The sequence below is a fragment of the Brachyhypopomus gauderio genome, chromosome 4, assembly GCF_052324685.1.
Source record: "Brachyhypopomus gauderio isolate BG-103 chromosome 4, BGAUD_0.2, whole genome shotgun sequence".
Taxonomy (NCBI): Eukaryota; Metazoa; Chordata; class Actinopteri; order Gymnotiformes; family Hypopomidae; genus Brachyhypopomus; species Brachyhypopomus gauderio.
This window is the reverse complement of record NC_135214.1, coordinates 36,260,607-36,284,982: the sequence shown is the minus strand read 5'-3', so window position 1 is coordinate 36,284,982 and position 24,376 is coordinate 36,260,607. Positions and strand designations below refer to the sequence as shown.

General features: G+C 46.2%; 1 protein-coding gene across 2 annotated transcripts in view; it reads left to right on the top strand.

Annotated features, from left to right (window-relative positions):
* glis1b (GLIS family zinc finger 1b) overlaps positions 1-24,376 on the top strand; it is an 89,202-nt gene that overhangs the window by 21,861 nt on the left and 42,965 nt on the right. For both annotated transcript variants that reach the window (XM_077004369.1, XM_077004368.1), the window contains exons 3-4: positions 8,715-8,928; positions 10,301-11,387. In XM_077004369.1, coding sequence (XP_076860484.1) covers positions 8,715-8,928; positions 10,301-11,387 — 1,301 coding nt within the window. The remainder of the gene's footprint in view (positions 1-8,714; positions 8,929-10,300; positions 11,388-24,376) is intronic.

The window sequence follows — 24,376 nt, the reverse complement described above, 5'->3', positions numbered from 1 at the left end:
ACGGTAGCCCGCGAAGTCACTGCAGCGCGCACAAGCGGCGAGGGTCTGCGCGGCGAAAATGACGTAATTGCAGTGGCTCAGCCCGTGCGCGAGGGTCTCGCGCGCTGTCGATTCGCGAGGTCGTGCACCTCTCGAATTTTGTACTTTGCGCGCGCTGCGCCTCAGCACAATGAACACAGTCATGTTTGCAGGGTTCATACACCTTTACAAGGTGGAATTAAAGCACTTGTACGTCACTTTCAAGGTCCATTTCAATATTTCCCAGCACGTTAAACTTAATTGAGTTAAATATTTATACATATATTCGAAATGATTCGAAATAATTCGCTTTTTGTTCACATTATTTCATGGTTGTTTATTTTCAAAACGCCCAATCTTAACGTCTTCACGTTCTCTCATGTTTCGTCCTGGAATTACAAGAGGCTCGTATTTGTTAACGTAATACAAGAGAACTGTTCAGTCAGATAGCTATTTGTTGTGAAACGAAGTAGTTACAATTTCAAACATTTTCAAGTACTTTAGCTTAAATTCCAGCACTTTTCAAACCTTTATTACTTTATTCATATTCATTTTCTTTGAAGGAAGTTTGTTTTTATCTGTTTGCTTGTTGAAAAATGTTTTCACTTGAAATTACTGACAGATTCATAAGAAAATATTGCTTTATTCATTTAAGCATTAAATAATATACACTGTGTTAGGTCTTGGTTCAATAGGCTATGTGCAATCATTTCAATATGTTTTAATAAACATTGAACCAGTCTGGCCCTCGGCTTGTAGCAAATTAGTTTTTTTGGCCCTCGGTGTATTTGACTTTGACATCCCTGCTGTACATGATCCTGTACGTGATCCTGTATGTGATCCTCCACACAATCCTCCACGTGATCCTGTACGTGATCCTGTATGTGATCCTCCACACAATCCTCCACGTGATCCTGTACATGATCCTGCATACAGAGACCCAGAGACAGTTTCCTCCCTCCTGTTGCATCTGGGTCTCCCAGCATAGTCCATGGTCCAGAGTCCATGGGATGGATCCTCATAGGGATTCCTCATGGACTCTTGAGCCGTGGGGTTTTCACTAACAGCCATTGCTAAGCACACACACACACACATTCCTTGGGCTTGTGCTGATCTCCTATAGACATGAGGGTGATGAACGTTAGAGACTCTTCACCCACAGCAGCTGCACTGGATTTCACTGTGCACAATAACGAGAGAAGATTTGGTGAAACCCTCCATGGGGAACGGGGCGGGAAAAGGAAGGGGGGGGGGGGGGTAAAAAGAGGAATAAACAGAGCTGAAGGGAGGGCAACAAAATATGAACCCACTGAATTCTGGGAGCATTGACAAAGGTAGACGAGGAGTAATTGAGAGAGAATTGCTGAAAGAAGAGAGAATGGCTGAAAAATGACAGAAATACAGAAACTGTGAAGTGGGAGGAGACTGCATGAAGGGGGAGGAGACTGTGTGTGAAGTGGGAGGAGACTGTGTGAAGGGAGAGGAGACTGTGTGAAGGGGAGGAGACTGTCTGTGAAGTGGGGGGAGACTGTGTGAAGGGGGAGGAGACTGTCTGTGAAGTGGGAGGAGACTGTGTGAAGGGGGAGGAGACTGTGAAGTGGGAGGAGACTGTGTGAAGGGGGAGGAGACTGTCTGTAAAGTGGGAATAGTTTTCATTTGTGTGTGTATGTATGTGGTGGGGGTTTTGTTAGCAGCATGTTATTAACCATTTCAGCACTGATGCTGTGATGTGTGGCACTGAAGTGACCGGAGTTGAAATGTTGGAGCAGCTCTCACATGGTTTTGGTTTTGATTTGACTTTGCACTTTAGGTTCAGAGGTTTGACATGTATCAGGACGGCCCCCCACATCCACACACACAACCATAACTCTAACCATTAACCCTAACTCTAACCATAACCATAATCATAAGACTCATTTAAACCCTAACATTAACCCCAGCAACAACAGGTAAATTCTTTGGCTCTTTTAGTTTTTCTATAGAAAGCACAAATTTTTGTTAAAGTGTATTTGTGTCTCAGGACCACAAGGTGAACCCCACAAGGTCAAAAATGTCAGATCTTCCCATCTTTGGGGGAAATTTGATTGTCATGGAGCTATATGAACACACACACATGCGCACGCATGCGCATACATACGTGCACACACACACACACACACACACACACACACACACACTGTACAGTCCTCCTGCTTTACAAACATCTGCTTTTCATTGCTTTGCATCTCAGAAGACCTGAAAACATTAAAGAGTATTAAAGAGCATTAAGTGTTGGCGTGAGTGGCGGTCTCAGCCCAGCACTTAACACCGTGCTCAGGTCACTTGAAAGGAGTGAGGCGAGAACTACACAAGATGAAGTGTCACTGAAATAAAAAATCGCCAGAGATTACCGGCAATTACATTTAATAGAGCCTGGACCATCTGCTGATCACATGCTAAGGTGAAGATGTGGGGGAGGAGCAGAACACTGGTGCGAACTCAAATGTGCCAGGGGGCGGGGCCAAGTCATGGGGACGGGGCCAAGTTCCTACTATACCGTAGTGTGTATACTGTAGGATGGACAAGAGAGTCGGATCCACTTCAATTGCCAAGTTGGTATTATATTATATAAACTGGTATATTTGTACATATGCTGGTAAAATATAGGCTGGTATTATTATATTAGTAACAGTACCAGCTCATTGTGTGTGTTGTTCAAATGTTTACACAGTTGTAATTTATTTCACTTTATTTCTTGTTGTTTATATGAGCTGCTAATGTCCCCATTTTACTCATCAATTACATTTTCGTGTGTAAACATATCTCAGTAAATACATCAGTAAACACATTTACTCAGTAGTTGCATTTGAAATGTATTTCATTCCAACACCCCATAACACACTATACCATCCTATACCACCCTATACTACCCCATACCACCCCATAACACCCCATACCACACCGTAACACCCCATACCACCCCATAACACACCATAACACACTGTACCACCCCATTACACACCATGCCACCCCATACCACCCTGTACCACCCCATAACACACCATAACGCACCATGCCACCCCATAATGCACCATACCACCCCATAACACACTTTAACACACCAAACCACCCCATAACACACCGTACCACCCCGTACCACCCCATAACACACCATGCCACCCTGTACCACCCTGTACCACCCCATAACACACGATACCCCATAACACCCCATAACACACCATAACACACCATACCACCCCATAATACACCATACCACCCCATAACACACCATGCCACACCATGCCACACCATGCCACACCATACCACACCATAACACACCATAACACACCATACCACCCCATAACACACCATAACACACCATACCACCCCATAACACACCGTACCACCCCGTAACACACCATGCCACCCCATACCACCCCATACCACCCTGTACCACTCCATAACACACCATACCACCCCATAACACACCATATCACCCGTACCACCCCATAACACACCATCCCACCCCATACCACCCTGTACCACCCCATAACACACCATACCACCCCATAACACACCGTACCACCCCATACCACCCTGTACCACCCCATAACACACCAGACCACCCCATAACACACCATACCACCCCATAACACACCATACCACCCCATACCACCCCGTACCAACCCATAACACACCATACCACCTCATAAGCTGTACCCTGTACCTCGTAGATCTGACCCTTGGCTCAGGGTTTTAGGCTCCTTCTTCAACCTAATGAGGTTTTGAGGAACATCTCCATGTGTATAATTAAAGGGAGGCTTGTACATTGAGCCATTGTCCTCCAGTAGTGGTTCCTGGCTCTTACAAACGCTGATTCATCACCTTTACTGCCAGCTTCCCAATTTCCATGACGAGACTGAGCAACAATCGAGCAACAAACGAGTCCTTTTGCTCTCCTCTCTGGTACTCACTGGTCTGGCAAGGGCAGCGTTCGTGCCTGTGATCACGGCGTGCTGCCTCTCCGCCCCGGGGCTGCCGGCTCCCTGCCGTCCGCCTGCTGCCGTGCTGATGCTCTCGGCTCTCTCCTGTGTTTTCACTCCACTCCCACCAGAGGTTGGAAAGGCCTTCCTGGTCTGAGCTGTCTGAATCATCACCGCTGTCCTTTGTGTGGTGTCCAGGTATGGCGTGAGAGCTGGTGAGAGAACCCTGTCTTCCACTCATCTCCATCCAGCAGGGCTCCGGGCAGCAGATCTTGGCCACGCCTCTTTATTTGTGATGCTAGAATTCCATTAAACCCAGTGACCAATAGAGTCCCAGATGTAGATTCAGGCGAGTTGCATTTTCTTTTCTTGACTGATATGACAATCTTGTATCTTGCATCTTGCATGCTAGAACATACTTGGGGTTATGTGTGTGGTGGAATTTGATGCTGCAAATATACACACATGTTGAACTGCAGTCCAGTACTGAGGGCCAGTGTCTGAGGGCCAGTATTGAGGGCCAGTGTCTGAGGAACAGAGACCTGAAACACTGCAGTGTGCCAGTAATAAAAGCCTGAAGCAGGCAGTCTGCACAAACCTCACCGCACATGCATTAATCCCAGAAAACACTCACTGGCAGCAGATCCTGGCCGAGCATCACCTGGGACAACATCCAACATCCAGTGATACGACTTAGAGTCCAGCCTTCATGGGCTGCAACAGCTTTGCAACAAAGGAGCACACATGACTGCTTGAATTGTGCATTTTTAAATTTGTCAAATTACATTTGGTCCCCAGAACCTGGGGGACTGTGTAGTCAAGGACTGCGATTGCTGTCTTCCATACAGATATAAAATCGTACTCTCAAATTAGCTCTGACATTTGACACTTTAGCAGTTATTTTATTTCAATTCCAATGTGCTCAACTAACAATCAAAAAACTTCTCACTTTGTATTTCTCAAAATGTACTGCAATACCCACGAGGTTTTCTCACGTTTGGACTTGTTCCCTACTGAGTCACACTTGGACCTTGGGCTGATTGCAGGTGATTCGGTTCTGGACTCATTGCTGGACTTGGGTCACGGTGGCTGGATCACAAGTACTGGTGCCCAGTTTTCTTTAAGGTAAAGGGTGTTCACAGCTCTCGTGTGTAGATGGATCAGACGTTTCCACTCCCTGTGCAGCACGTTCAGGTCTCCAACACCAACACCAACACGTGGGCTTCCTCCAACACCACAGCCCTGAATGGAAATGGGATCTCCATTATATCACTGTTGTTTTGCACTGTGCATCATAAAATTACTTCATGGGAAAATGATCTCATGGAGCCATCGTGGCTCTAATCGTGTGTCTTACCTCCTCCTGTAGTCATTTGTTATGATGATTTTTCTTTCTTGAGGACAGTATGAAGGTCCATCCCCCATCTGGACTCGTTACTGGGGAGTATGGGCTTGTTACTGTAGTGACAGGATGTTAAACTGCGAGGGGATGCCGTTCACTGGGAGTTTTTATAGAGCTCCACCTCCTGACCATATATGACAGGACATAGTGCTGAACCCAGTGCTGAACCCAGTGCTGAACCCAGTGCTGACCCAGTGCTGACCCAGTGCTGACCCTCCTCTGAAGATCCACAACCGGCCCAGTGTGGCGGAGGAGGCCCCCAGGTCTCTGTGCGGACCGGTCTGGGATTAAGTGGTAATGTATCAAAGCTTTAAATCACTGACCTCTTCCTCTCATGCAGTCAGTGTACAGACCTGCTCCGATCCTGGGGGGGGGAGTGCGTGCACAGGGAGACATGCGGGATGTGCGAGACATGCGAGACATGCGAGACAGGGAGTCCCACTGCTGCCTGGAATTTTGTATCTTGGCATTTTTATCTCATTCTCTTCCTCTAGGATGCAAGATGATCAGGGAATACAAAAACAGTGGTATCATCACCACAAGTTGTTTGAAACACCAGTTTACTATATAATTTAGCTAGCCATGGTAGCCAGCTAATTCAATCTTTGGCCTTCGTGTGTTAGTTTCATCACTTCCTGTTAGTACAAAATGGAGTAGTTGGGTGGGGGGGGGGGGGGGGCAGCGGCGTGTGTCGATTGTTGAACGGGGGGGGGGGGGGGGGGGGGGGGGGGCTTTGTATCAAAATAAAACCGTCAGTGCAAATGGACGATAGCCTGTCATTCATCCACTACTTTTTAATGTCATGCGATCTACGTATTGGGCACCCCTGGTATATACCATATAGTATTAGTGTGTAGTATGAAACAGGGATATACCCCAGGAATGGGAACTATGAAGTGCTCCACACCGATGTCCAGTAACACTGCAGAACCATGCTAATCCTGCAGAGGAAGCCGTTATTCACAGACTGCCACTCAAGTCCAGAAGTTACACAATAGTTTGGGTTTCAGGGCTCCAGATATGGTATTGGGTAATTTTTGGAAACATGCCTGTGTCAGACATTCCTGTGGTTTCTGGAGCTGTTTGCCACCTCTGGCCCATACTAGCCTTCACCTTCTGGTGCTTCAATAGCTCAATATAAAAATATTTATTTTTTACAGACACATGACATCTCAATAGTGAAATAAGATCTGACAGGAGAGAGAATTTTAATAGCCAACAAAATGACTGAATGGGAGGGACAAATGTTTCTTACAATCTTCTGGTCTTAAAATGTTCTGGTCTGATTTTCAAAGAATGTGATATATTTTTTGCCACACTATGAAGGAAAATAAATAAAGAATCTCATCTGCAATTAATTAAATTCAATTATTTACATTTGCTGTTTCCTGGTGATCTATTTAAATGCTGACATTTAATAGAAATAACACTTGCTTATTATATAACCATGTTTGGTCTAAGTCAGCAGAATTTTTACAAACGCTAAACTCAGGTGTATGTCACAGAGCAGAAAATTGATCCAAAATATATAAAGCGTTAGAAGTGGCATGGTTCTGCTACTGTACATCGGAGTGTGGATATCTCTGTGGATGAAGCCCAGTCTGGATTAGCCTGTACTGGAAGTTCCGGATCCAGTATAATCCAGTATAATAGCACTGGGAAGATCATCTGATTGGTGTGATCACCAAGAACACTGGGGAAGACAGACAGATGCAACAAAAATCAAGAAAAGTCTCACCAAGCTCAGGTCTAGAGTTATTCAGAGGAAACAGCTGTCTGTGAGTGAGCAGACACACACACGCAGACACACACATCCACGTCCTGACATTACAGCTCAGAAAAGCGATACTAAGCCTAGCTGTGTTTAGACCAACTCTCTCCACTGCAGCTGAAATTCCCCCTTGTGATCATTTCCATGCAATTTTCCAGTTGTAGCTCTAGTCAGTCTGATCCTCCTGCATGGTGAGTAGAGGCACAAACACCAGCAATGGAACCAAATAAATCAGATCAGACCCATCAGTTTCATGACAGATTTGCAGTGTGTAGACGATTGAGCGGATTCAGGCACTTGTTTACTGCTCTTACGTAAGACACATGAGCCAAGTCTCTGGTTGAGTGTGAAGAGAAGTATGCACACACACCATCACACTTTCCAGAACTTTCCTTGAGGAAAATGAGGATAGAACCATACATTTCCCTCAACAAAATTACTAAAGGTCACTAAAATTACTAAACTAAATTACTGGGCATCAGAGATGTGTGGGGTCAGAAGAGTTGTCATGAGAGTGTGATGTCGGAGATGTGTGAGGTCGGAGATGCATGATGTTGGAGATGTCTGCGGGAAGCTCAATCTCCTCTTGGCCCAGGTGGAGCTTTGTGGCGTTCAGAGTCATCCGCACTCCCTGATGAACACGAAGGAAGTGAACAACATGTCCTCCGTTTCCATTGCCGAGTTTTATTGTATCCGAACTTCCCATCACTGCTTTTCCATCTCGGAGACAGAGACATCATCTCAGAGACATCTCACAGATGTCAAAACTGAGTCCTTACTGTCTATTGTCTGCTCATGTCTCACATTCTCTGGGAACATCTTTTACTCTCTCTGTTCTTTTTTTCTGTTCTTTCTCTCTGTTCTCTGTTCTTTCTCTCTGTTGTTCTCTTTTCTTTCTTTCGTGTTCTCTTTCTTTCTGTTTTCGCTCTTTTGACCTTGTTCAGTTCCATATGTTTGGGTACTGGTATTGCTCTGTGTGTGTTATGAGATTATTAATAACATCAATGTGAGCAAATTAGATTTATGAAATTAAGTTAAACTCACTGAAAATAACATGTGTTGGCCTGCACTGAGGGAGAGAGCTAACCTTCCACTAGGACATATTTCCACACGCTCTACAACCCACACAGCGCAGATGCATTGTGTTCATTTCAAACTTGAATGACAATCTGGAAATGGTTGTCTCATTTTCACTGCAGTAATGCAGCATTCAGCCACTGTTAGGAAGAACTACCTGATCAACACACGGTCCCAGAAAGCGTTTTTGTTTGGGGCAGTTTTAGGAATGAGTGAAATGATGACTCAGGAAAAGACATACTTTTATATAACGTGTTTGTTTGTTTTACAGGGACATGTATTGAGGAACATTATTAATAATAGTAAAATGTATTATTATTTTTGCAATTTATTGTTCAGTTATATTCCACTTGAGATGTTTATCTGTCATTTCAATACAGCAATTTTTCATTTAGTCTTAGGCAATTGCATATCACGGAAAGTGTCATAAGGTAGCAGTCTCTCTCCCGAAATAGTATTACTGATCGGGTCTTACGTCTTTCAGCAAACGGTTGCCGAGGGACACGTCTGGAGAAGGAGAGCCAATTGGAGGTTGAGGGAGAAGACTCCGCCTCCCACCACTCTGGTCACCAGAGCCTGTCTGCCTCTCAGTATGTCCACACAAACCAATGTGAGCAGTCTGCACAGAACCTCCATCTGCAAGAGAATCCTCCACCTTCACAGAACCTCCATCTGCAAGAGAATCCTGCACAGGACAGGTAACTCGAAAGGATACAGATAACTTTATTTGCTCTCAGTTAAAGCCCAAACGCACATGGAATCCATGCAGTAAAACACTCTAGAATATTAGTTCTGCTGTGTAATCTACCCAGTCCCTGATCTTTACGTCATCATCACAAATCTTTCCGGCTTACAGAATCTATGTAATTGCTTCCACTTTGGTGGAATCAATAACAGTCACTGCTATAATATTCTGATTGTACATTAGTTTTTAATTAAGCAGTATGAGTTAGATTTTGTGCATGGGGAGGGGACTTTGAGGTGGTCTTTAGAAATGGGCTCATTATGATTGTACTAGCAGTGTTAACACAATGCAAAGCTGAGAAACAGTAAACAGATCAGTCAAAGGCCATTTGTGCTGGTTCGAATTAGTGCTTCCCAAGCAGCTGGGTACCCAGGCAGGGCCCCCTGCCCACGGGCTGCTGTGTGCACTCCCTTCCACCGACACGACCAGGGACGACATCCACAGCTGGTCCTGAACTGTCCGGGTCAGCCATATCTGTCCTGAACGTCGCTCTCGCCAAGGAGACCAGCCACGAAAGGAGCGGAAGTCTCTGTCTAGCTGGTGTGCTAACGTTAGCGATTAGCTGCACAGGCCACGCAGCAGGGAGGAAGAAAGACAAGTATAGTCTGAGAGAGGGGGAGAGAGAGAAGACAGACGAGAGATAGAAAGCATAGAGTGAGAGAAAGAGGGCAGAGAATAAAGAGAAATGGAAAGAGGGAGAAGAGAAGAGAGCTGAACCTTCCCACATCACTCAGGAGCTTAGCACAAATAATGATCCAACTGACAGAAATTATTATGTGGAAGATCACAGCGATGCACCAGGAAATATGACCCACCCTCATTCACGAGGCCACAGATTCCCGTTAGAATGGCCAGTATTGTCAACAGGGACTCAGAGGATCCTCATTATCCCAGCGCACCAGGTGAGTCCGGACCAGGCCCAGGTAGGCTAGGGTTAACCCCTATTGTCTCATCAAAAGCTTGTCAAACGCACAGGCTGAGAGCCTCTCAGTCCTGTCTGGGTCTTAAATACCCATTCATAACCACCATCGCCCCTGAATCTCCTGCATTATTAATTCATGGGGTGTCTGAGGCAGCGTTTACAGTGCCTACAGCCGCTGGTCAAAGTGAAGCACACCCTCCAGGTTTCCTCAAGCAGCCATTTCCTGTGCGGAGGCTCAGACGCTCGGTGAGCTGAGCACATCGCTGGGCTGAGAGCACAGAGCTCATCTGTTAGTGTGAGGTGTGAACGCGTCGCTTCGTGGGACGATGAGTCCCGCTCCTCGCCCATCAACAGGCTGGTTCTGCTGTGCTCACGTTCCCGTGTGTCTGTGTGTGTCCCGCAGGTCTGGGGCTTTTCAGCGGGACGCCGTCTGCCCACCTCTGACCTACGCTATCAAGCAGGAGTGCTCAGTGGGCTTCCCTGGAGGGCCTGGGGCGGAGTTTTCAACAGGGAGAGGCGGGGCCAGTGCAGCAGGGCGGGACTCAGAGGGGCCGTGTGGGAGGGGCGGGAACTTAGCGGGTGGCCTGTCGGCGTACGTGTTTAATAATGCAGACGTCTCTTCGCCCCTGCTGTCCTCGCCCCGCCCCCTGGTCTCCAGCAACGTCAAACGCCACCGCTGCTCCGTGTCCTCGCACTCCGCCTCCGACGGCTACGACGTCGCCACCATCATCTGCTCCTCCCAGATGTCCGTGATGGCGTGTGTTAACGGCGTGCGAACAATCGCATCGCCCCCCACCTCTGCCGCCTTCCCCGACCCAACCTCCGCCTGCCTGCTGGCCCTCTCCTCTTCCTCTTCCTCCTCATCGTCGGTTTCATCGGCAGAGCCGTGCGAGGAGGCCGGCCGCGTGCTGGTGGGGCCCGGCCTGGGCGGAGCCGGCGGTCTGGGTCAGCTCCTGCACGCCGGACCTCGGCTGGACGGCTGTCGGCGTGCGTCAGCTGCTCTGAAACAGGAGCCGCTCGACGACTTTTCCCCCACCGGCGAGGACGAGCTGTTCCAGCACCACTACCAGCAGCAGTGCGTGGCCCCCCGGTCCAACATGCCCCCTCCCTACCACCTGCACCAGTACATGGACACCAGCACAGCGGCGCTGCTACACCTACAGAACGAACAACAGCAGCCTCCACCCACTGCCCTGCCTCCTCCACCTGCAACCTCGGGCCTGGCCGGCCACCAGAACCCGGGGCAGGACGACGCCGGTGGGATTTTTCCTGATAAACAGATATGCCGGTGGATCGACTGCAGTGCTGCGTACGAACAGCAGGAGGAGCTGGTGAGGCACATTGAGAAGGTTCACATTGATCAGAGGAAAGGGGAGGACTTCACGTGCTTCTGGGCCGGCTGCGTCCGCCGCTACAAGCCTTTCAACGCGCGCTACAAGCTGCTCATCCATATGAGGGTGCACTCAGGAGAGAAGCCCAACAAATGTATGGTGAGTAGAACACGAGCCACAGCGGCCAAACACAGAGCCCAAACGCACCCAGCCTCACCTCACACACCGAGGGCTGCCTACACCACTCCGCCATGGAAGATGATTTATCTTCTTCATTAAAACACATCAAATTACCAAACTCTTCCTGCTAAATCTAAAATATTTGTTTACAAAAATTGCTAAAATCAGTGTTGGTTGCCTTAAATTTAAAAGGTTTTTAAACCTTTAAAATTTCTCAAAAACATTAAGAGCATAGAGCATTAGGCCTATAGAATAGTGTAGTACACTGTTGACTACAGAGATTAGTGCAATGTTTATTTTAAATTGACATACTCATTGTACAGATCATAATGGAGAAGTGATTTTCTATCCTCTGAAGTTTTGTAACTACTTTTTGAAACTTTTTATTGAAGACAATTCAAAAATAGCATTTGGGTAAAAGAAAACCTGAATAGTTTTAGCCACTTGGGTTCCTACTGCGCTGTTTTGATGGACCGTCTAAATCTATTTTTCTTCTTTCCTCACTTCTATATCCCATGTCACCACATTTTGCTATCGAACCTGAAGGTACAACCAACGTTTCTACTGAAGTGTTTGGGTATTTAATTCAACCTGTAGTTTCCAGTTATAGAAACAGTACTGTGGTGAAACATGATTCATCCAGGTAAAACTCTCACATTTCACAAGTCAACACACTAATCAACGTCAAAAATTTTCCCCCATGTTCCCAAACCAGCAGCGAAAAATGACCCTCTAGACCACCACAGACCAGTCACTTCAAATGTACAATTAGGCCACAATTTGTGTAGGGTGAAACCATGTTTCTTTTCATAAGACCTCATTTTTGTTTTTAAGGAGGGAATGATTGAGATCTCGAAGGGCCGACACATCTGTTTAACATAGCCAAACAATGCCTGAGCATGATGCTTTTAAAGAGGAGTTTTAAAAGTTTAGCTGTCCCAGGTGTATTAGGCGATCTGGCGTGCTGTCCAAACTAAACACTTGGAAAATGTAGTAGTCTGTTAGAAAGGAACCATAGAACAGATGAGCAGTGAAATTCCCCTCTTGCTCAATTCGCAGAATGTTTAATTTCTTGTCAGATGTACTGTGTTTCAAATAAGAGCTTTGCTCCAAAAACCCTTTTAATTCACCGATGTTGTCTGTGAAGGTTTTCAGCCATGTTATAACTGATCGTTTTAAAACAGGCCCGTCTCCAAGTCCTAGGACACCTTTTCTTATCCAAATAATCAGTTGCAGGCCTGTGGGTCAGGGCAGCTATAAGCTGATATGTACAGCATGTGTGCACGGTAACATTTATATGATCTAACATGAAGTAGTTCCGTTTGTGTTGATAATGAACCCTGTTTGTTCTCTGGTTTGCTCTGCGCTCGGGGCAGATAGACAGACGCAGATGGGATTAGGTGGTGTAAATCTGCACCACTGGGCTCTCTGTGTTACTCTGCAAAGTGCAAAACTCTGGAAATAATTGGCAGTGTTTGCCCTCTCACTCCCGGTGTTACTGCAGCGCGTGTGTACATGAACACCTCGCGCGTGGAGTGTCTGCATGGCGCCGTGGAGGGTTCTGCGTGTGTGTGTGTGTGTGTGTGTATTGAAACGTCCTGACATCACTCATCGTGTGACAAGACAGGGCTGCAAACAAATGCCTTTTTTATTATGAGAGACGCTAACCAGACACCAGCACAGAAACAAGCTCGCGTATTGTAGCAAAATAGTTGGACGCTGTTAGCAGAGAACTGGAACAGCGCACTGCAGAGAGGACGCACAGGGACACGCGGGGACGTGGGTCATGGATGCACTTATCGCTGTTAATAATTATCACACAGGCCTTCGCAGGTGGCCTATGGATCATTTTTATTTCAGAATTTCAGATTTAATTTTTTTGATTTAGTTAATTTTATTATTTTATTTTCTGTTTTAGTTCATTCATTTTCAATGTATATCAGGAGCATCTTCACCTCGCATTCAGATCTTATACACTAATAATATAATACTTATTTGTTATTATGTAGCCAATGTCAGTACATCTGCATTTATGTGTTCTGGTTATTTTTGTTCTAATCAAATAACTCATTAATTCATTCATTCATGTAGCTTAAACAACCTAAGCTACATGTCCTCGGGTAATTAAAGTCAAGGAGTTTTGTGTTATTAATTTTACTGAAAACACGTCAGCACACCACACACACGGTCCAACAAACATACTTTAGTTGAAATTACACAGGTCTACACTATACCCATATTGCATCAAAGGTTCACCAATGCTTTTAAATATCGCAAATTTGCGTGTGAGTGTGCGTGTGTGTGTGTGTGTGTGTTCTTCAATGCCTTTATTTAGATCTCAGAGAAATGTCAATTTCTCCACAAGCCAGAAGTAAATATGGAGGCATGTTTTGTTTGTCGTTCAGTAGACAAAGGTATTCAGAAATTCCAACTATGTGAACAGAGGAAACAGATGAGACATTTTGATTTAGAACCAAATGCCCCAGAAAATCCAACTAATCCTTTTTATTATCTTTCCAACTGCAGATTCCACGCAACATTCACAAGCATGATCCCTTTATATCCAAACATAACAATCTACCTCTGCCTTACACACACACACACTTTCTTGCTCTCTCTCCTTCAAACACACATAAACACTCCCTCTCACACACACTTTCACACACTCACACACTCTATCTCTCTCTCTCTCTCACACACACACACACACACACACACACACACACACACACACACTCTCTCTCTCTCTCTCTCTCTCTCTCTCTCTCTCTCTCTCCCAGCTGTCCTGCATTTGTTTCATGCGGTGCTTTGGCAGGAAAAAGTCATTATTCAGAACACAAGATGACCTCTGACCTGGAGCTTTGTCACCGTCTGTACCTGGCTGTGGGTTTTTTTTCTGGGAAGTGCGATGTGTGTGTAAAAATCAAACCCCACGTGTATCACTGCACTTGGCATTCTGTGGCCACTAAAAAGCACTCCGTAACAAGCACTCCAAAAAAAGTACACTCCGTAAAAAGTACTCCAGTTCACTCTCTCCAATTAACAAGTGCCTGAGGCTATTTTGGGGTAGTCAAGACAAGGCAGCTAAAAGGAAACAGCGTAATCTCACTGCAATATCCTGTTGTGCTTCAGACCTAATTCCAGTGTTGCTTTAGTTTATTACATTTCCCCCTCCCCTTGTGGAGTATTAATATTAAAATATCTGCAGTGTGGTGCCCTGTGAGTTCCCTCTGGCTCCGAGTGCTTTGTGTCCGTCAGCCTGGATTTGTTGTTTCAGATCATTTGTCTCCAAAACCTGAAATTTGAGTAAATATTCATCAAAGCTGCTAACTTCTGAAGACACTAGCAATGCATGATTTTTTGTCTTACTCTTTACATTTGATGAGCGGTCACGTGTGATGAGCGGTCACATGTGAAGGGATGGGCAGTAATGAAAGTTCCTGTTATCGTGTCTGGAGTTTGGTGGCTTGCGTCTGTTATGTGCGTTTGCAGTGAGACTCTGGGCCTCAGGGCTGATTCATGTGTTTATCTTAAGCAAGTGTTCACTGTCTGATCTGTCCTGTCTGATCTTTCCTACAAAGGTTCTTCACTTTTCTGACCTTCTGCTCCAGTCTCAGAAGAACCCAAGCTCTGCTAGGCGCGTGTTAGTGTTTCTTTAAATATCCGGCTATACAGGTCTCTGCTTTTTCTCCTTCTCATAATACCGTTTATAGGATTCTCTGTGCCTCATAAATTCTTTTATTTTTATTCCCTGCTACTTCACCACTACCTTTCCATACTTACTGTTTCGTTGTAAACCTGGACCAACCATTTGACCAGGCATTCTGAAGGTTAGACGTATTTCACTAAATAACGTTAGCCTATACATATTTTAGATGTCAAAGGAAGGTGAAGAAAAAGCAGGCAGAGTAATCCACAAGAGATCTTTCAGTGTCGGGGACATGTTGGTGATGGGGTTACGTGATATTCTCAACCAAAAATGTACTGAAACATATTTAAATCATTAGGCCCGTTACGCTATACTGGTCTTTCCGTAAGGGGATACATATGACAGTGTGAAGTTGCCTTCTGACCATACCTCTGTGCCCACGGAGGGGTGAGGCCTCTCTCTGCATTTCAGGGCCTTTGGGATCCAGAAGGTTTGTTCCGCCTTCCCACAAATGCGCTGCAGAAACATTACGAGAGGGTGATGAGAGTATCACTGTTCTCCAACAGCTCCGATCCTGAGCGCTGCCCAGGTTGTAGGACACCAGGTCCTGGTTAGTTCGGCTCTGGTCTCCTGGCAACCAGACAGTGATTGCTAAGGTCACCTGAAGAAGAAGTGATGTCTGCCCATGTGAGCAGGTGGTTTAATGAGCATCAGAGACATGTTAGTGGGCAGAGTGGTGCGACTCGCGAGGCTTCTGATGGGGCAGAAGGAACTGAGGTCCTTTGTGGAGTGATGTCGCCGCCCTATCTGCTGATCTCAATTACTGCGCTCAGGAGTACTCAAACTGTGATCGCTGAGCTTAGCACTGTGTATTTTTGTTTGTTTAATTATTTTCAAGTCTTTCAAACTCTTTGAAACCACGTCCATCCTACCAGGATATGACACGTCTTTACCACTCACGCTGGGTGGACCCACACCTCCTCACACTCCTCCAACTCCTCTTTTGAAAGCAGGAGACTGGTGTGTTTTTGAAGATTGAACACATAGTCTTTTTACTGCAAGGAAAAATGTGCCTGCGTTTTTTTGGGTGAAGAGCTGGGACTGCATAGATCAGGGAACTTACTCCTTCACCCCCCCCCCCCCCCCCCCTCTCCCTCCCTCCCATTAGTGGGAAAGCAGAAAACGTATATAAAGATTTATTAGACTGATTTTTGGACGCAGTCGTGCTGAAATCCCCGGGAGCAGACGTTGAGACGCACAGGATCGCGTGCTGCCAAACTCGTCACGCTGGGAGCTGAAGGGAAACCTTTGTGAGCAATCAACACAGCTAGCGAAGATGAAAAAGCTAGCGCCATTAGCTAATTAAAACATCGAACACCGAGGTTGCGGGATGAGGTGATGTTTTTACTCGAATGCGTGCCGAAACCCGATCTGTCTGGGCCCCGTCCCGACTGGGCCGGCAGTGACGCCGACAGCACTGCGTTTGCCGACGGCCTCTCCGCTCCGCTCGGTGTGTTGCCGTGGAGACGTGTGGCAGTGACTGGCTACCTGATCTCAGGTGGCAGGACTGAACTAGCTGATTAGACACCACCTGAGTTCACTGCAGGTGTCCACACGCCAGCCATCTCCAAAGACATTTACACATTTAAATGCAAAGTCAAGTCTGTTAATAGTGTATGATTGATCAGGACACTTTCTCTTTAACTTAATACAGGCATCAGCAAGACACCAAAACTTTCACTGCCAGCCAGACCAGTAGCTAATGATTTAAAATGTTTTAATGAACATAAACACATTGGAGCTCATGAATGTTAACTCGTTTCACAGGCTGTTCATTTTTGCATCTGTCTAGAAATGTTAAAAAGATTCTTGTTCTCGAGCTTTAACAGTAAAGCCTGCGGGCAGACCCTCACGCAGCCCTCCTGTCTGAGCACTGCACCTCTGACCAGCTCTGCTTTGATCAGCTGTGCTGGACGTCCTCAGACATAACGTAACGATGCCTTAATGCATAACATGCCCCGCGTGTTCCTTTAGTAAGACAGGCTTTCCGTCAGTGAACCCAAACACGCTGCTTTAATTCACCTTACATTTAATGTTGTTAAGGCACATCATGCTTGAGATTAATCTCACTACATGTTTACTTAATCACACATTCACATTGAATAACTTCTGTGATGAATAATCTCACTACACGTTGAATAACTTCTGTGATGAATAATCTCACTACACGTTGAATAACTTCTGTGATGAATAATCTCACTACACGTTGAATAACTTCTGTGATGAATCTAGTTCTTCTCGTCACGGTAACTGCCCCGTTCTGCAGCCCACATGTCGTGCGTATATGAGTGTATGAAGGTGCTAGCAGATGCCTCCGAACCTCCGTCAGGAGACGGATGTCTTGGCCCTGCTGTGGGCATCATGGGAACGGTCGGTGCTGCTTTTCCTTGTCAAGTAGACCAGATCGACTTTACAAAAGCCCCCCCCCCCCCCCATCTGCTACTTGCTCTTTGTCAGCTTTAATAGCAGTCACATCATCATCATCATCATCACTCCTCTCACTCCACTGCCCACACAGCCCAACACACTGTGTGTCCTGGTGGGGTTTTGGGTTTGAGGATTAGAACCCAGGCTGTAAAATCAGCCCACGTCACAGCTGCTAAATGAAGCCAGTATCGGGACATCAGATCAGCCAGTATCAGGACATCAGATCAGCCAGCATCAGGACATCAGATCAGCCAGAATCAGGACATCAGATCAGCCAGCATCAGGACATCAGATCAGCCAGAATCAGAACATTCTGGATCCATATGTACTTGGTGCTAATTATATTTGCTGTGGAATGTATCTTCTTGGCTTTGGTAATTTCCAGAACATTTAATCATAGTGGAACGCTGTAACATGAATGTTCTAATGCAGACGGCTATGTTACTGTTGCATTGCATCATCACTGTCCCGTATCCAAATCCTTAATCAGTTTAACCTCAAGACTGACCTGTATCAGGTTACCAGTTTGGTAAGGGGAACGGTCCCGCTAATGCTAACGTGCTCGCTAGGCCTGTTGGGGGTCTGTGAAGGCTCTTGTTCTGCGTCTCCTCACACCCTGGAGACTGAACTGTGTGTGTGCAGAAAGCCCTGCACTCACTAATCATCCCAATCTCCCCTCATCATACGTGGTGAAGACAAAAAAACATAACTCCTTCTGCTCAGTTAATAATGTGCTTTCCTGAAGCCAGGGTGATTTGGAGAGGCACACGTGAAGCCAGGGTGATTTGGAGAGGCACACGTGAAGCCAGGGTGATTTGGAGAGGCACACGTGAAGCCAGGGTGATTTGGAGAGGCACACGTGTGATTTTATTTTGAACATCCCGTTTCCACACATGGCCATTTTACACAGTCGCTCATATGACTGTATTTCTACCCAGACAGAGGCGGCTTGGGTTTGGTTTTTATTTTTATCCTCGATGTTTCTTCTGTATTGTTTAGTGTTTGTTTACACCCAGCATCTGTCTGGCTGCTTCTCTGGTAAATAATCACTACAGACTGAGCACCTTTCTGCAAACAAGCCCGTGTCTGTGAGAGCAAACAGAACCAGCACAGGGCTGTGAGGACCCGCTGCACCCACGCTGCAGGCCTGACTCCACCAGGGCACACGTCCAGGCCTTTACACACACAAGTACCACGGGTCAGGACTGCCCCGACTCACCCTGCTAATAAACACTTAACAAGTGGTTTCTGTGTGCAGCTGGGCCAGGAGCTCAGGACGGCGTCCCGACGCTCAGACCGGGATGTCTGCGCACGTGAGCACCGTGCTGTGTTTTACTGGGCAGGCGCCATCTTGTCTGGGGTGTCTGATGGACTCATTCTCATACAATCCGTTATGTTAGTGTGATTTCTTTCTGTTTAAGAATATACATCAGTATGGGATGTTGCAACAGCTGTTAGTATAGTGTGTGTGTGTGTGTGTGTGTGTGTGTGAGAGAGAGAGAGAGAGAGAGAGAGAGAGGAGGCTGTGTGTGTTGGCTATAGAAAAATGGCAGGAATGTGAGGTGTATGTGTATGAGTAAGAGTGCACTGTGTGTTGGGTGTCTGGGAAGGAGTTTCTAATTGGAGTATCTCAGAGGAGGATCTCCGAGCACCAGATCTCTAGGTGCCCTGTGTGGTGTTCTGCGTAGTGTTCTGCGTGGTTTTCTCTGTGATGGTCTGTGTGGTGGACTGTGTGGTGGACTGTGTGGTGGACTGTGTGGTGGACTGTGTGGTGGTCTGTGTGGTAGTCTGTGTGGTGTTTTGTGTGGTGGTCTGTGTGGTGTTTTGTGTGTAAGCCCCAAACACACTCGTGTAGCTGTTAGGACTTCCCCAATCTAGAGTGCAAGGGCACAGTTGTCAAACCATTACCATGGTTACCCTCTGATTTTCAGGGAATCAGCATTCCTAAAATCACTACAAACAGCCTCCTAATGAAATTCCTAATAACTTTTCCTAACATTCAACAGTCTTCCCTGTAGTCTTTCCCCCAGAACTCCAGGAAACCTGCCAACATTATTCCAACATCCATACAAAATGTTATTTTTAGCATCCTTGAATATTTTTTTTGTTATTAAAGGACTTCGGTTCACATTCAGGCATCCATGTCCATTTCCTGTTGTCACAGTCAAATACAATCCTGTTCACGATCTTAATTCTGTTTACGATCTTAATCCTGTTCCAGATCTTAATCCTGTTTACGATCTTAATCCTGTTCATGATCTTAATCCTGTTTACGATCTTAATCCTCTTTACATTCTTAATCATGTTTATGATTTTAATCCTGTTTAGGATCTTAATCCTGTTTACGATCTTAATCTTGTTTACAATCTAAGATCTTAGGATCTTAGTGTGTGAGTCTGAGTGTGAGTCCACAGGACTCTTCAGAATTCTGTTAATATAATTTTGTTAATTATATTAGATGTTCTGTTCAAACTCAGTTAAAGCTGTATCACCACATCCTGGTGAGTGATGAACACTAATGTCACTGCGTCTCTTCCCATGAACACTGGTGGTGTGTGAACGCTGCCACACACACATTCTTCTGCCTCCATATCATTCTGTCCAAATGTGAAATACACAGACTGTGGCAGCGGCGTAGCCAAGACTGGGATTAGGTCATGCGTAATTGAGCCGGCAGATGGAGCAGGGATATTAGCGCTGGGGAAAGCGGCTGTGGTAATGCGGTGAGCACCGGTGTTGGCTCGGTGCTCCACCAGGGCCGGTGCCAGACGCACACTCACGTTACGGCTAAAGTAAACAAGAGTGTGATGAGAAACTTCAAGTTAAATACCCCATAAATATGAAGCCGTTTACTGCGTGCATGTGTGTGTGTGTGTGTGTGTGTGTGTGTGTGTGTCAGACGACAGAGGGTCTTGTTACTCTGCGTTTTTGCCCTTTTGCATGGGGTTTCTGAGCAGTATGATGCATCTCCCAACTGCCCCCAGAGGGCATGAACACTACCCCCCATCCCCCCCCCCCCCCCCCCCCCCCCAGCCCCGTCCCAGTGAGGAGGATGCCGTAACCTTTTAATTCCTAATAATATGTTTGGTTTGAAACTATAAACAAACATGTAGCGCTGCGCCGAATATATGTTTGAAGACAGACTGTCACCCCTCGTGCATGTGTTCGATGGGTCGGAGTGTGTGTACATTGAGTCTGAGTCTGAGTGTGTGTGTGTATGAGAGTGTGTGAGTCTGAGTTTGTGCATATGAGAGTGTGTGAGTCTGAGTGTGTATGTGTATGAGTGTGTGAGTCTGAGTGTGTGAGTCTGAGTGTGTGTGAGTCTGAGTCCGAGTCTGAGTGTGTGTGAGTCTGAGTCTGAGTGTGTGTGTGTGTGTGTGTGTGTGTGTGTGTGTGTGTGTGTGTGTGTGTGTGTGTGTGTGAGAACCAGAACTTTAGCAAGAGTGAGAGGACAGGAAGGACAGACTTCCTGTCTTAGGGAAGACTTTGGCAGGTGCCAATAGGGCCCCACCTCCTCAACACCCCACCCCCTCAAAGCCCCACCCCCTTTGTGCTCTCCAGAGTTCTCACTGGATTTGCATGCACCTCTCAGATCATGTTCAGCATTTTCATTGCGTTTCTCTATTCTGTCACGGCTCATGTTCCCTGAACGGGGTGGATAATTCATGCAGTGGTGTCCACCCCACTGAGGCCCGAGCCCTGTACTTCACTCTAATTAGACATTAGAAGGACTTAGAGCAGCTTGAATGAGAACAGTGTGGGACTGATAGGTTTCCTGTGCTGTCAACAACATCAAAACTTCAGACCCAGTGAAACCAGATCCTCTATAGTACTGCACAGCCTCAATGAAGAACCGAGTAGTGCGTGTGTGTGTACACACTTCTTAAGAGAGAGAGAGAACATTACTTGCATGAACGACAAGCAATGTCTACTTCAGTCATTTTTAATATCTCTACATATATGTGTATGCGTTGTGAATACAGACTGTTGCGGTCCTAATCAGTTTTTGTGTGTCTTTAGTGGCGTCACCTATCGTCAGTTGTGGAGTAGAAGGACATGGCGCCGCGTGTTTTTATGGTTATAATGACCTCTTAGCTGGTAACAATTTGGACAGGGAGCCCGGACGGCGCGAGGTTAAGTACTCCCATGCAGTGTCACATACCTCCTACCCGCTCAAGATCCTCGCGTGTAGTGAGATCCAGTCACTTTGTCTGACAGCTGGGTCAGAACAGACGCTTAACTCCTGTTAGGGTTCCTTCAAAATGGCTGTTTTCGGGAGAACACCGTGGGGCGGAAATTATTATGCGAGACGCCCCATTTATTCATCATAGGTTGCTTCCCATACAGGTTTAAGTCTTTCCTTACCGAGCTCGCATGAGAACAAGACGGGCTGTTCGGAGCAATTTCGTTAGTCATTTACATGACTCCTTCCTCCGCCAATTTATCGGCAGAGCGTTCAGTGCCATCTGGACAACATTCGCATGCTGAGCGTTTGTGTACACATCACATCACGTATAAATCAACTGTTTTGAAATCGGAAAAAGAGATGAGGAAACAAAACACGAATAAATCCATAAGAAGAAACAATGTATGAATTCATCTCAGGCCAACTTTAAAAAGAAGGCAAGAAAAGAAAAGAAAGGAAAAGAAAATCAGAACATCTCAGATCTTTAATTCAAATTAAAGTCGCTGTTTCTAAGATATGAAGCTGGCTGCTAGATGATGTGGCGGTTTGGACGTGGAACCGATATGTGTAACGTGTAATGTGAATGTTTTAGCGAAGCTGTGTTTCATTTGGTACCGTGACGAAGCGCATGAGAAACCTGTCTCTCCTTAGCTGTCTCCAATCATATGGATATAATTTCATCCATTTGTGTTTCTCCGCTCTTTGCTTTGGGGCATTTGGGAAACTGGCAGATTGAAGTCACATGTTTCCCGCAGCAGAACCATGGGGCGGCCTGTTTCAGCCCAGAACTTTCCTCCGGGAAAGCCCTCCGCATCCCACATTCAACAACAGGAACCAGAATCAATTTTATAACCATTTATATGATCACGGAGACGTGTTACAACCAAGAGGATAGACTGTACTCAGTGTTTAAGAGTTTTGAGGCTGTTCGGATGTCACGACATATTACAGCATATTCGTCAAGCTCGCAAGGAACCGAATCACGACCCTTGATAAAAAAAAGCTGAACACCCGTTGCCTTTTACGCAACTAATTACTAGAAATAATACGTTGGTTTATTTATTTATTGTTATATCAGCTAAATGTTTTAAATGCGGGGTTGACGTAAAACTACCATAGCCCAGTTTTACAACGTAGGCTATACAAATAAGTGGAAGTTTTGATCAGGATCCAAAACTGCGCAAAACATGTATATGACACACCTTCGACACAGGTCCAATATGTGGACAGAACATGACTTTGTACAACCAAAGCCGTGAGCTAAAACACTCCTGGCCCCAGATGTTTGGATCAGAGTTGAGCAGTTTTCCTGGCTAATTTCTCAACAGAGATTGTACAGTACGCAAGAGTTTAATAGAGCCTGTCCTGTTGAACGGGACATGGCCTCCGGTCCCCCAGCGGTTCATACCATGAGATGTGTGCTTTAGGGGCTTCACGCGAGGTATTCGGGCTCGTTTCTGGTCGCTCACCGACACCGTGGCCTTGCCGTGCTCCAGAAACCTATCAGGGGATCTCTGGACCGATCACCTCTCATTTCCTCCGTGGACGTCTCGCTGAGGAGAGATACCTACACAAGCTGGTACCACTACAGCGGGAAACCAGTCACACGGACCCATCCATGCACCTCAGTCCCGACTGTCAGTACAGATGTTAGCTGAAGACCATGACACCGTGACACCATGTGATCATGACACCATGGTCTGATCTGCAGCAAAACCAAAGTGCATGGTCTTCTCTCCATCCCTGCGGTCATCAGCATGCCTACCGGCCTTTCTGGCTTTCAGAGAGGAAACTAAAACTGGCTATTACACACAATTAGCACACAAAAATGTTTTCATAAATATTATCAAAGCCCCCAAATCATGCTCTGGGCTGGTTGGTTTAAGACAGTATGTTTTCACACTGTGTTCATTAAACACATTATATCACTGATTGTAAACAATGTCCGTATGTTAATAATATAAGACGGGAGAGAACAGAGTTGTTCATGATTGTCGCATCTTGCATCTAAATCAAACGGATTTAGTGTGTCCCGTTGATAGTGTTAGTTTGTCCCGTAAGTGTGTCCCGTTAGTGGGTCCTGTTGACAGTGTTAGTGTGTCCCGTTGGTGTGTCCTGTTGACAGTGTTAGTGTGTCCCGTTAGTGTGTCCTGTTGACAGTGTTAGTGTGTCCCGTTAGTGTGTCCTGTTGACAGTGTTAGTGTGTCCATTAGTGTGTCCCGTTGACAGTGTTAGTGTGTCCCGTTAGTGTGTCCCGTTGACAGTGTTAGTGTGTCCCTTTAGTTTGTCCCATTGACAGTGTTAGTGTGTCCCGTTAGTGTGTCCTGTTGACAGTGTTAGTGTGTCCCGTTAGTGTGTCCTGTTGACAGTGTTAGTGTGTCCCGTTAGTGTGTCCCGTTGACAGTGTTAGTGTGTCCCGTTAGTGTGTCCCATTGACAGTGTTAGTGTGTCCCGTTAGTGTGTCCTGTTGACAGTGTTAGTGTGTCCCGTTAGTGTGTCCTGTTGACAGTGTTAGTGTGTCCCGTTAGTGTGTCCCGTTGACAGTGTTAGTGTGTCCCGTTAGTGTGTCCCGTTGCCAGTGTTGGTGTGTCCCGTTAGTGTGTCCTGTTGACTGTGTTAGTGTGTCCCGTTAGTGTGTCCTGTTGA